A 14,037-nucleotide genomic window follows, 5' to 3' on the forward strand; every position below is an offset into this window, starting at 1 on the left:
AGTGTTTTATAAAAAATACAACTATTAACTACATCTAATGAAAAAACTACTGCATGTAGGTGAAAAAATATTTTCTGTAATAATTTGGAAGCAAATATTGTAACCAATGAATTTCTCATTGCATACCTGAAACATTAAAGATTGACGACCGCTCTCGAACTGATTGCGTCGCTTGATTAAATCGAACTGACTAAAACAAAAGCTACATGTCATCCCACCATTTATACTTAAAAAAATGGCGTAATAAATTTCTCGCTAGGATACACACACGCCGTAGAATTAAGTACGCCAGCAATTGTGTGAGTAACAATGTCGGAATATTCGCAGTATAGGCATTTATCTGTATCTGTCTTTCTGAACCTGTGAAGATACGCCCTAAAACAGACAATCTAACCAGTCTCCTTAGGCTCGGGATCAGCATCTTGGTCCACTAGGCAACATATGCATTGTTGTTCTCCTCTTCTTGCCATCTTGCTATTGATTTTTCCCTTTCTTCTTTTTTTTATAGCTGTTGTCAAATGCCTCTTTTCTCATAGAGATGTGTCTTTTCTACTGCTAGCACATGCAGAGAAACACAACCCGTGATAGTCCACAATGTCTACCACCTGTACTTTTGTCATAAGCCTAATATTAGGTATCTATATCTAGTATGCAAAATATTCTTCATGAATACCCTAGATATTTCCGAGAAAACCATCAGAACTGTTGTGAAAAAGAACAACAACTGTACTGTCAAAGGCATTCAGGATGAAGATCTTAGAGGAAGACACAATAATCATCACCAAAATAATCCATCCAGAAAAATATTATTAATTATTGTGTATTTATACAATAATTATTATGTTCTACATATTTAACGTGGTAATTTAATTATTCAATTAGCGTTTTGGATTTTTTGTATTGTGTGTGAAAGACAAGTTACATTTTCCTACTATTCTTTATATATTTTTTACTTTATATGCCCTGGGGAAAGGAGGTGTAACCCCCAAAACCCCCCTGGGTACGCCACAGTGCATAACGTATTAGTGTTAATTTTTATATTAGTATTAGAATTAGTTTTAGTATTCGGACAATATGCCTTTTAAAATGAATAGTAGGAGAGTATTACATTTAGTTAAACGGTAAGTAAATCTATTAATCTTTTGTTTATTCCTTACCGACCGTCTAATAGTTGATCTACCACGTAAAACCAAAATCTTGAAAATTTAAAACTTGATATTTTGTATATTTTGTATTATGTTGTATGTATTGTATATTAAAATATACTCGCTATATATCGCTACTTCAATACAAAAGAGCCACAAACCGGTAATTGTAAAATAAGTACATTTACTTTCGAAATATAATAAACACTAGAGACCTTGCCCTGTGGACAAGGCATTACCGCCTGCAAGTCATATACTGCAACTATAAATATCTCAGTAACTTTTTATTTGTCTTTTTCTTTTTCTGATCTTAAGAGAATTTTCTCTTTCATCTGGTTTTATGGTCAGCATTATTAGAGAATGTACATTCTTCACACTGGTCTTTCTTGGGCTGACAGGAGATATTAAAGTCTATCACAAAAATGTGATCATGCATTTGGTGTGGAATATATTGTTTATCCTCAGATAAAATCCTCATTTATTAACACAGTTTCGGTGTAAAGCAGCAATGGTAAGACCGCCTTCTATATATTCGCGTTTAGAACGAGATCTACAATAATGGCTCTCGATTCTCGGAATGGAGTTAATATGATCCCTGACGTCGTCGTAGAGATGGATTATTCTGGTGATGATTATTGTGTCTTCCTCTAAGATCTTCATCCTGAATGCCTTTGACAGTACAGTTGTTGTTCTCTTTCACTCTTACGTTCAGTACCTAAAGGCAAATGTATGCGTTGTTAAAATTTTTGCGTGTACTGCCAACGCGGATAATATAACGATACTTTGGTACAATATAGACTTTTTATTAGATATCAGAGCTGGGAACAAATTAATTACAATTAAAAATTGAGTATGCACTTTACTTAAAAGTAAATGTAATTAATTTCCCTCTGTAGCTGTGATTGATCGTTATATTTTCGTTTTCGAGATAAAAATGTGATTACTTTTCACTATGGTATTAAGAAGCCTAAACAAAATTAAAATAAAAATACAATCAGTCCCATTAAAAATAACTGATACGGAAAGCGAATCAAAAAGGATTTTTTGTCTACGGACTGTAAATTCAAGTAAAATTGCTTGCTATTTCTATTATGAACTAATTTGACGAAGAGGAAGACATAATAAAATGTATTAATCCATAAAGACTGAGATAGTATAAATATTACATAATACCAGATCATTTAATTTTTAACTATCAACAAAAATGTACCTAATATAATATGATGTACCAATTTAATGGTATTATGATATTCACAGATATAGCCGAAATAATTTCTTTGTCGACAAAATTGTTTAGATAATTATTATATTCCGACTGACACAGCAGAGCAGTAAAGTATTATACATAAAGATGGTGTTAAAGATATCTTTGCTTACTTGGTCTACTAGTATTATAAGTAGTTATAGCGTAGGTATTTGATAAAATTACTGTTTACACAAACTGGCAACTCAGCAATTTGATATAATGATAGAAAACTGCAAGTAGAAATCTACGATTAAGTTAAAAAAATTACCACAGTAGTATGCCACAGTAGAGCCATCTCTAGGATCAGAAACAAATTAATCGAGGTACAAAAGTACAAAAAAATTTAAATTTTTTGAATATGCCGGATTTACATCACAAATTTGTGTAGGCCGTCAATACGTAGTTTTACCTTATATTTCATCAGAATCTGCCGTTTTTTTTTTTTAAATTTGGCTAGTTTTATTGCATGAGATATTTCGTACTTTAATATATAGAGTGACGTTTCATTTTGTTTTCATAACTGTGATTATGTTCTGTTGTCCTTGACATGTAATGACAAGAGTTCCTGTATGTATTTTACGCATTTGTCTTCTGTCTTTTTCATCCATCAGTAATTGATAGATACTGGTAAACAGAACAGAGATATTAGAAAACAATAAATGTAACTTTGAAGAAAAACTATGACAAAAATTACCAAAAAGAGAAAATTGTTCTCAATATTTTTTTTCCGACATATTTTTGTTTTACTGACTGCGTTATTGAAAACTCTCCATAATTTCAAGACTAAAATGCTTTAACCCGGCTCCTGTTTAATCCGGTGCTCCTTATAATAGGATATACCTACTCGACAATATAACGCACAGTGTATCATTTATATAAGTAAAATGAAGGACTAAAAGTTCCGCTGCAAGGATTCCATGACAGTGCCGTACACTCAGATAAATTCATTCACCTAACATCGTCTTGCAAAAAGTTTGCTGTAAAGTTGTGAATTCTCTAAAAAGCTAATAATCTATATTTTTAGGTCCCAGGGAGCTTCGACAAGCTGAAACATTAGCGAAAATTCAAAGAGATCTCTCAGTAGAATTAGCTACAGACCTCAAACAGACTGAAGACCACCAAGAAGTGTGGTCGAATTTGATCCACAAATATTTCGAAAGACACGAAAAAGTCTTTCTTGAAGCAGTCGGAGCAGGTTTCGGAGAGGGAGGGGGCGGAAATATTTGGACGTATCCTGGATGTGTTCTTTTTGCCGTTTCTCTTCTTACAACATTGGGTATGTATGCGTTTAAGAAAACATTATATTTATTTAAGTTTTTATGGTTTTTGTCGCTTTATACCCACATTTGTTGTTTTATGGTTATCTTTTTATATATTTTTTATTTGTTTAGTGAAATAAACGTATACAGCACAATATACCTAATTATGCACATTTATAAATTGGCAACGTTGGTGAAGATTAGTCAGGAACTGTTTTCCATTTGTGATACCCTTAACATCGTACTAAGAATAGTGACAAAAATATTGGTTTTTACCGTTATAAACGAAAAAAGCAATGAAAAAAAATAACATAATATTTAGTAAGGTCAACTGATAAGGGGCGCTTATTATGCAACAAAAGAACAGAAATTCTGTTTAAAATATTTGCGTCATTGCCAAGAATGCAAGATAATTCAAGTATTTCAGCTACAGATAAAAAGTTTGCGAATAGTTTATGAATATAAGAACATAAACAATATAATATCGCAGCACTAATAAAGGAAAGTTTTCTATACTTTAAATAAGCAGTAAAAACGAAATCAAACATAAAATAATGATACAAACTTAAAACCACAACAGGATTAAAAAAATAATATTTTTCAAAGAAGCAAATTAATAAGAAATCTAATAATAACAGCGATATCCTAAAGTTAAAAATAAAAGATAATAATCAGATGAGTACATGTAGCCCGGGCCCCTGAGTCAAACATGATAAAAAAGATTCTGACAGCGCAACCCGTGGGAATGAGAAGACGGGGAAGACCAAAGCTGAGGTGGATGGACGGGGTAACACAAGATGCCGAGAAGATCGGAGTCGGCAACTGGAAAATGCAAACGAGGGACAGAATAGAATGGCGTAGAAAGCTTGAGAAGGTCGAGGCCCTCTAAGGGCTGTAGCACCAAGATGATGATAATGAATCAGATGAGTAAAGAGGACTTTTAAAGAAAACATAAGGAAAAATAAGAACACGTAAAAAAATCGCAGTGCAAGGTAAATTAGATAAACAGAATAAAAACAGAAGAAAGAACAACCTAATCAAAGTTGTCAATTTTATGAAATAGGGACCAAAAAATTATAGTAATGAATAATCAAAAACTAAAATACACACACACTTATATTCAGAATGACACCACTACGCAGAAACCAGAAGTACAAAGGCAATTAGACGAAAACGAAGACGAAACATGGATCCACTGGTATTCACCAGAGACAAAAGAACGGTCAAAACAGTAAAAGTCACCCCTGTAAACGTGCTCCGAAGAAGGCGAACACTGTCTTATCAGTCGGAAAGGTGATATCCACCATTTTATGGGATTTACAAGGGGGGATCTACATTGACTAATTGGATAATGGCAAAGCGGTCACATAGCTCTACTAATCCAAATTATTGGGTCGAGTTTCAGAAACAATGATCCCATTTAGCGAAGAAAAAAGTGCTACACCACCATGACAACGCACCGGTTCATATCTCTGCCATCGCCATGACCAAATTGGTCGAATTGAGCTACGAACGAATGTTGTTCCATCCACCTTCTTCTCCAGATTTGGTCTCGTGCGGCTTCTTTTTGTTTTAAAACTTGAAAAAGGTACTCATCGGGCAGAAATTTAAGTCGAATAAGGAGGTTATTGCCTCCACGGAAGCGTACTTTGCAGACATCGAGAAAACATATTTTTCAGACGGATTAAAGAAATTGGTGCATCTCTGGGTGAAGTGTATCGATCTGAAAGGAGACTATGTTGAGAAATAAATTGCCTTTTTTTCTAAATTTTCGTTTTATTCTGTAGGCCTAGTAAGTACCTATCGGACCGCCCTAATGTAACGATTTTGATATTTAGAATTAAATTTTCTTCAACCTTTTTTTTGGTATTTTTCATGCGCAATACCGATAAGTTTTATTATTATGATATATGTTATAAATAACTTAAAGAGTAAAGAGATCTCAGGAACCACTGTTTGTAATTCAAGTTTTTTTTTTCTTTTGTTTTTTTGTCTTTTCCGTTACCTTCCGTTCCGTTCGACATTCCTTCGATGCCTTCTCCCAGACACTGCTACGCTGATCACTAACCAATGCCTTACTGGTACTGGGAAAGAGAACGGTTCATTTATACCGTCGATGGTGACGTGGTTGGGTATAGGTTGGCGTGTGGGTTAGCGTGTGGACTGGCGTGGGGGTTAGCGCGAATATTTTTGACAGCAGGATTTTGATCGACGGGTGGAGTGGACGGTATTTTCTTTATGAGAGGATTCCAAGTCGAAGGTAACCGTATGCTGTCATCTCTTTTATTGAGACAATTTGACCCTTTTTCAATTTCTATGGCTTCTCGGATAATTCTTGGTTTATAGAAGCGGATGGGGGCTATAGTTCTGAAGTTTTCAAACTCAATTTTGTGACCTGTATAAAGATGGTGTTGACCTAGATCTGAAGTTGAGTAAGAATTGCGAACAGAAATGGAATGTTTAAAAATCCTGTTTTGGATTCTACGATTTGTTTGGTCTATATAGGATCGGGGGAAGTCCGCACAAGGAATTCCATAAACTCCGTGTTGTTCATTTGGAATGTTGTCTTTGACTGATCGGACAAGAGATGAAAGTTTTTGTTGGGGGTACCTAAATATTGTCTTTATTCCCCTTGATTTAAGAATTTTGTAAATTTTTTAAGTGACACCTTTGATGTAAGGAAGAAAAGCTTTCATTTGATGAGGGTCTTTGGGTTGAGATTGAGTGGAAGATTGATGTCTCTGGATGTTCCTGTTGATGTTGATTTTCGCGGTAATCGTTTTGGATGAAGACAAACATAAAACGAGAGAGCTCAGCGGGTCTACTTGCATCATGTCTAATGCGTATTGATCTGGACACAAGCGTATTAATGACTGAATTAATTTGTGAAGTAGGATGATGAGGGCTGCATGCAAGTAACAATTGTTATAGGTATGTCAATAAACAGAGTAATGAAAACCTTGGGATTGATTTTTCTTTATAATAACGTCGAGAAAAAGTAGGGATGATCTATCTAAAAAGAGGGCTCCATCGTGATCTGGATACTAGGATGTATACCATTCAGATGGGTTTGAAAAGACACTAAAGCATTCCTGCCATGGAGCCAAATGACGAATGTATCGTCAACACACCGCAGCCAACATGTGGATTTGAGCTTTGATTGAATAGTGCTTGGGTCTCGAAGTCTTTCATAAACATTTGGCAATTATTGGAGATAGTGCAGAGCCCATTGGGGCACCATTTATTTGTTTATAGTATTGATTTTGGAATATAAAATAAGTGTTGGACATACAATGTTTAATGAGAGATCAGTGATCTTGCTTCTCCTTCTTCTTCGAGTGCCCTGTCCGTTGCGAACGTTGGCTATCAACATGGCAATTGTGAGCTCGAACCACTTCTGCAGATTTTGGAGCCACGAGTATCTTCTCCTGCCTGGTCCTCGCTTACTGTCTATTTTCCCCTGGACAATCAATTGCAGTAGACGGTACTTATCTTGTCTCAATATGTGGCCTAGATATTCAAGTTTTCTTTGTTTGATTGTGCTCACGATTTCTTTCTCCTTTCCGATTCTTTGGAGTACCTCTATGTTGGTGACATGTTCGGTCCAGGATATACGAAGAATGCGTCGGTACACCCACATTTCGAATGCTTCTAGTTTTCTCGTGAGCGTTTCTGTCAGCGTCCAGGCCTCCATACCATATAGTAAGATCGGAAATATGTAGCATTTAACTAGACGTAGTTTTAGGGGAAGAGACAAATCCTTGCTTATGAGGAGCTTTTTCATATTGTTAAATGCTGCTCTAGCTCGTTCTATTCTCGCCTTAATTTCTGTGGCCTGTTCTCATTTTGCATTTACGTTGGTGTCAAGGTACACATAAGATTCTACATGGTCAATTAGTATGTTACTTATCCGTAATTGTCGAGCAGGTTGTTGCTTTTTGCTTATCAGCATCCACTTTATCTTCTTGAAGTTAAGGCTCAGGCCATATTCCTCACTAACTGAATAAACTCTTTCCATTACCTGTTGTAATTCGTCTATGGTTCTGGCAACGATCACCGTGTCCTCAGCATATCTTATATTGTTCGTTAACTCCCCGTTTAATTTTATGCCGCCATTTGCATTTTACATACATTTGTTAAATATTTCCTCGGAATAAATATTGAATAGGAGTGGGAATAAGATACACCCCTGACGGACACCTCTTTTGATCTTTACCCTTCCAGTGAATTCGTTGCCACTTTTTGCTCTTGCTGTTTGACCCCAGTATAGGTTTGCCACAATTCAAATGTCCTTGTCGTCAATACCTGTCTTTCGCAGAATATCCATCAATTGTTCATGATTTACATTGTCAAATGCTTTTATAAAATCCACAAAGCATAAATACACGTCCTTATCAATGTCTCTACAATGCTGTATAAGCACCTGGAGAGCGAAAACTGCTTCTCTAGTTCCAAGTGCTTTCCGAAAACCAAACTGCAATCTATCGATATTTGACTCACTTTTATCATATATTCTTCTATGAATGATCTTAGTGAACGCTTTAGTGACACGATTGATCGAGCTTATAAGCCGGTAGTCATCACAGGAACTGTTTGTCTGATTTACATAGGATCTTCAATATTTCGCAGGGTACATTGTCCGGACCTATTGACTTATTGTTTTTTAGTGCTGCAATGGCATCTTCTATCTCCGATTTAAGGATTGAATGACCTGTTTCTCCTTCTCCATATAGGTGATCATCAGTCCTGTCAGATGCAAATAATTTTTCTATGTATGATTTCCATGTTTCTAAGATCGTTGATGGCTCAGAGATAAGATTACCATCGCTATCTTTTATGCTGTTGGGTGACTTATTGAATTTCCTCTTGTTTGTCATTGATTTTATTTTTTTGTGAATATTGTGATCTTGCTGAATACTGTATTTAGTTTTCGGAATGTTTAGAGTTTCGTTTGTAAGAATGTTTGTAAAGAACGAAAGGATGTCGAAACTTACTAGATTGTCTGACGGTGAGATAGGATATTGTTTACACATTTAAGAAGTTCGATGAAATGGAAAAATTTTTGACGAAGGATGAAGCACCTTCGGCGGGGGGTTGTATTTACGATATGTTGACGATACATTCGTCATTTGGCCCCATGGCATATGCTTTGGTGTTTTTTCAAATCCATCTGAATGGTATACATCCTAGTATCTAGTTTATGATGGAGGTGGAAACTAATTCATCCCTATTGTTTCTCGACGTTATCATAAAGAAAAACCAATCCCAAGGTTTTCATCACACTGTTTATCGGAAACTCACCCACATCAACCGTTACTTGCATGCCGACTCTCATCATCCCCCTTCACAAATTAATTCAGTCAGTAATACGCTTGTCTCCAGATCAATACGCCTTTGTGATGATGCAAGTAGACCCGATGAGCTCTCTAGTTTAAAACAAGCCCTTATCCAAAACGGTTACCGTGAAAATCACATTTCGATGGCTTCACGAATGATTCTCGATATTAAGGAGCGGATGGGAGCGATGGTTTTTGCTTTTTCGAAATCTATTTTGTGACCTGTCTGAATATGATGTTGTGCTAGGGCTGACGTAGTATCGGAATGCTTGACTGATAGAGAATGTTCGTAAATACGGTTATGGATTCGGTTTGTCTGTCCTATGTATGTTCGTGGGCAACTGGAACAAGGTATTTCATAGACATCATGGTCTTCATTGGGGATTTGGTCTTTAACGGATCTGACGAGATTGGATAACTTGGAGTAACTAGTGAAGATGGTTTTGATGTTTAGAGGGATAAGAGTTATACTAATCTTATAAGTGACACATTTAATAAAAGGTAGAAAGATTTTCGTTTGATCAGGCGGCAAAGTTTCTTTTTTGAATGGAATGGGGTTTAGATGTTTTTGAATGCTCCTATTGATTTGGGGTTTGTGGTAGCCGTTTCCCTTTTCTTGTTCGTATTTATTGCTATTTTACAGCAAGGATAATAAATTAAAACAATATTACCGAGACGTATGTTATAGAAAATTTTATTGTCGCTAGTTTATTTCATTACGACTTTGCTTTAAAATAAACTGTCTCAAAGTTATAAGCAAGGAAATTAGAAAAAATCGATGTTTTTAGTAGTTTTTAAATATTTTAATTTTTCTATTATTGTTCCCGACCTATTTGAGAGGAAGGAGAAGTCAATTGGTATTACCGAACTTATCACTTAACTATTTCTGCAAAAGTCAGAATCACGTCCACCTCAAAACAGATCCGTCCTAGTCTAATAGTGATGACGAATTTTTGGTAATACAAAGGCCAACTTACTATGAATATCCTCAAAAATCCATTTATCTTCAGTAGTTTCTTACAAAATAAGTCCTTACTACACAATACAACATTTAATTCATCACATGAAACTTATACACATAAATAATCCAATCCAAATTTTAAAACAAAAGTCAGCTTTAAAATATTGAAACTGAAAATGGAAATGCGTATTTTAAAATATTCAATTTTTTATAGGTTTCGGCGCTCCAGTACCGAGAACACCTCTAGGACGAGGAACAGCTGTAATATTTGCAGCAATAGGAATTCCTCTTCATTTCCTGTTAATCCTAAACATGGGTAATTTAGGTGCCATCAGACTTCAACAGCTGGCGTATCGGAACTGCCTTACAGAAATACCTCCAACTCCTAAACCTAAATGGTTACAATACTTCCCTTTTCTCTCTATCGTAGTTTATTATATACTTGGTAAGTTTCCTACAAGAGAATGGTCTCAAAAAAGTTAACTAATTTTAATTTTCCCTTTTTTTACTGTCCTTATTCATTTTACTTTTTAAAATATTAAGCAGTGATGCACAATTATGGCTATGCAGAATTAGAACTCCAAAAAATAAACTTACAACAGATGCATCTTACATTTTAGCGTTCTCTAATCCACTCCCACTTATTCTTCTTGTCACTACTCTACTCTATTTAGTGTGTAGTGATAATTGAGCTATTTTAGTAAGAGTATTTTCATATGAGAAGTTAAAAATGTTACATAAAATATTACATCAGTTTAATATGCGAAATATTTCTTTCAAATATTAACTTTTAATTGCCAAATCGTACTGGCCAAAACAAAAGGTCTTTAGAAAATTTAAAAAAATTAACCTAATCAGAAATAAAGAAAATTTTTGACCTTCTATTAAAAATTATTATTTATTCAAAAACTTTTTACTAGATAATTCTTTCAACTTTATAACTTAAGAAGGGTTTTAAAATCTTTCAGCATCAAATTCCTAAACTAACATGAAATGAGGTCAAGGTTTTGATCCTGACTAACGTTATCAATTTCTTCTTCTTGTTTTTCTTTTTATGTAGATACAACTCTGTCTGTTTTTCAATGTGCCTCCAGTAAGTTGTTGTTCCATCATTGGTCTTCCTACTGATCTTGATTAACCTATTGATGAACCGTCTTTTGCAGTTTTTACTACTCTATTTGTTGTCATTCGTCTTATATAATCGTTCCATTCTACTCTTTTATTTCTTACCCAGTTCTTGACGTCCTTCATCTTGCATCTACGTCGTATATATGTACTTCTAGCTCTGTCCCATAGTGTCTTACCATCAATGTTTCTAAATGTTTTCATCTCTGCTGTTTCTAACATCCTTTTTGTCCTCTCTGTGTCAGATCGTGTTTCTGTCGCGTATGTCATTATTGGTCTGATGACTGGTTTGTAAATTCTGCCTTTCATTTCTTTCCCGATATTTTTATTTCTCTATATTGTTTTATTCAGGCAGCCTGCGGCTCTTTTTGCTCTATTCACTTGATCTTTCACTTCAGTTTCGAGCTTTCCGTAGCTAGATAATGTGATGCCCAGATATTTAAACTCCATCACTTGTTCTATTATCGGACCTTTCAGCTTTAATTTATATCTTAGTAAATTTATTGTTGTAACCATGCATTTTGTCTTTTTTGAGGAAATTAACACGTTAAATTTTCTGGCGGTTATATTAAATTGGTGCAGAATATGTTGTAAATCCTTTTTACTTTAAGAGAGTAGAATTGCGTCAATAGGGTCGGTTCGTTCTGCTTCTACTTTTACTTTTATTGTGTTATTTTGGTAGATATTTTCGATCGTTTTGATTATTCCTAGAGGTATCTCTCTTGCCTACAATAAGTGGATAACGTCCTTTAATTTGTCCTGGTCAAATACGTTCTTAAGGTCCACGAAACATAGATATGCTGGCTTGTTGTGTTCTAATGATTTTTCTTGCACTTACCTCATTATAAATATAGCGTTGGTGCATGATCTTTCCGACCTAAAACCTTGTTGTTCTTCTGCTAGTGTTATAATTTCTCTATAATAAATTAATTCCTCTGTAATTTTTTGGGTCTGATTTGTCTACCTTTTTGAAGAGAGGTAGGTATTAGGATGTTTGTTCTATTATTTTTTGTATTAGTTTTAATAATTGTTTGGTAAGATCTGGTCCTCCGTACTTTAGGAGTTTATTCGATATTCTGTCCTCTCCTGGTGATTTTCTATTTCTTAATTTTTTTTTAATGCTTACTTAACCTTTTTCTCCTCAATATTTATTTCTTCATTTGTCGTCACCTCTAGTATTGGTGGTTCATTATCATCACCTTTAGCAAATAGGGACCAAAAGTAGTCTACCCATGTTTTCTTCTGAATCGAATCTGATCGAAGGTAGTCTACCCTTGTTTGCTTTTTATTCGTTCCTTTATTTCTTTTCTTTGTCCTCTGATCATTCTCCATATTTCTTTTTGTGTTCCGTAGAAGTCGTGTTCCATCTGTTTTGAGAAGCTTTGCCAGTGTTCCCTTTTTATTTGTCGAACTAAAGTATTCGTTTCATTTCTGATTTGTTTATAGTGGTTATATGCCTGTTGTATTTGTTGTGTTCTGTATTGTAAAAAGTCTTTCTTTTTTCATTCACTTCCTCTCTAAACCATGGTGATTTTTTTGATATGTTAGTGTTCGTTACTTTCCTCTCTTCAATTGATTCTGTTGCTGCATTAATTATGTTATTTTTAAGTTTTTCCTAGCTTTCCTTGATGTAATCGTTCTCTAATATTTCATTCCCAGCTATCTTGTCTGATATTTGTTTTCTGTATAAGTATTCAGTGTGTTCCGTATTTTGTCCTTTGACTTTGATTTTTGTTTGCGTTGGCGCGTCTCTCTTTGGTGTGAAATATTCGGTAGGACGATTCTTATTTTACATAATACTACGATATAGTCGCTACCTACATCTGCTGAATTGAGGCATCTTACGTCGATTATTTTCGATGGATGTATATCTCTGTTGGTTATAACATAATCTATCATAGATATTTGTCCAGAGGTGTTATTAAATGTGTTGGTCTTTGTGGCCAAAAAATGTGTTGTTTATTCCAAGTTAGTTATTCGTGCAGAAGTTTTTCATCAGTGCTCCATGTTCGTTTTTATCATCCTCGTCATGGTTTTGCTTAATTCCGGGTATTACTTAATTTCCCATTTGAGCGTTAAAATCCCCCAATATTATCATCTTCCCTCTAACCTGATCTACTACTTGTTGTAATTGGTCATAAAACGTTTCCCTTGTTTGAGGCTTGTTATTTTCTGAGCCGTATACACCGATGATGTTCAGGTCTTCCTTCACCATTCTTATCTTTTCTGTTACAATCCTTTCTGATATGTATTGACACTCTCTGATGGGAGTTTCATGCCTTTGGTTTATTAGTAAGGCTACACCTTCTTTGTCCCTTTGTCTTTTGCTACGCCACTGTAGATTAGTATGTATTTACCTAATTTTGATTATCCTTTTCCTTTCTTTTTTGTTTCCTGTGGAGCACTCACTCACTGAGGTTTCTCTTTTAGCACTTTGGGTTATGTTTTTCGCCTGTCTTTATATCTTGCCGTAGTCATCTTCATAGTATTAATCCGGTTCCGGGGCTGTACATTGTATCTTTGAGCAGTATTCGTTTTTACGATTGGTAGGTTGCTAACCTTGCCGATCACCCTCCACATTGTATCCGGGCTTAGGACCGGCGGCTGTGGTAATCACAGAGTAATCACAGTTATCAATCTCAGTCGGTAAAAATATTTTAGTCAGACTTCTCAAAATGTCGAGCTCCTTCATGAAGGTGACCATATTTTTTTTGTCTATATGTCCTCACAGAAAAAATAATATTTAGGGCAGAGCCCCACATATAAGTCTGCAGAACAAGAGGGCTTATGAGGAATATTTTTATTATATAATAAATGCCGTAATTTATAAATGCCGAAAGCGGGTAAGTCAATTAATGCCACAGAGATATTTAGCTTTCTTTGGTAAACTGCCTCTATGTAAGCAGTTATAGAAATCACTTAGTCAGTGATGCTTTTTTGTGGCCTGAATTCTGCTCATTCAATT

At 35.0% G+C, this 14,037-nt stretch overlaps 1 protein-coding gene across 2 annotated transcripts in view; it reads left to right on the plus strand.

Moving 5' to 3' along the window:
• Nucleotides 1–14,037, plus strand: part of LOC140439824 (uncharacterized) — a 256,661-nt gene that overhangs the window by 226,371 nt on the left and 16,253 nt on the right. For both annotated transcript variants that reach the window (XM_072529976.1, XM_072529977.1), the window contains exons 6-7: nucleotides 3,416–3,667; nucleotides 10,162–10,392. In XM_072529976.1, the coding sequence (XP_072386077.1) occupies nucleotides 3,416–3,667; nucleotides 10,162–10,392 (483 nt within the window). The remainder of the gene's footprint in view (nucleotides 1–3,415; nucleotides 3,668–10,161; nucleotides 10,393–14,037) is intronic.

The sequence above is a fragment of the Diabrotica undecimpunctata genome, chromosome 4, assembly GCF_040954645.1.
Source record: "Diabrotica undecimpunctata isolate CICGRU chromosome 4, icDiaUnde3, whole genome shotgun sequence".
Classification (NCBI taxonomy): Eukaryota; Metazoa; Arthropoda; class Insecta; order Coleoptera; family Chrysomelidae; genus Diabrotica; species Diabrotica undecimpunctata.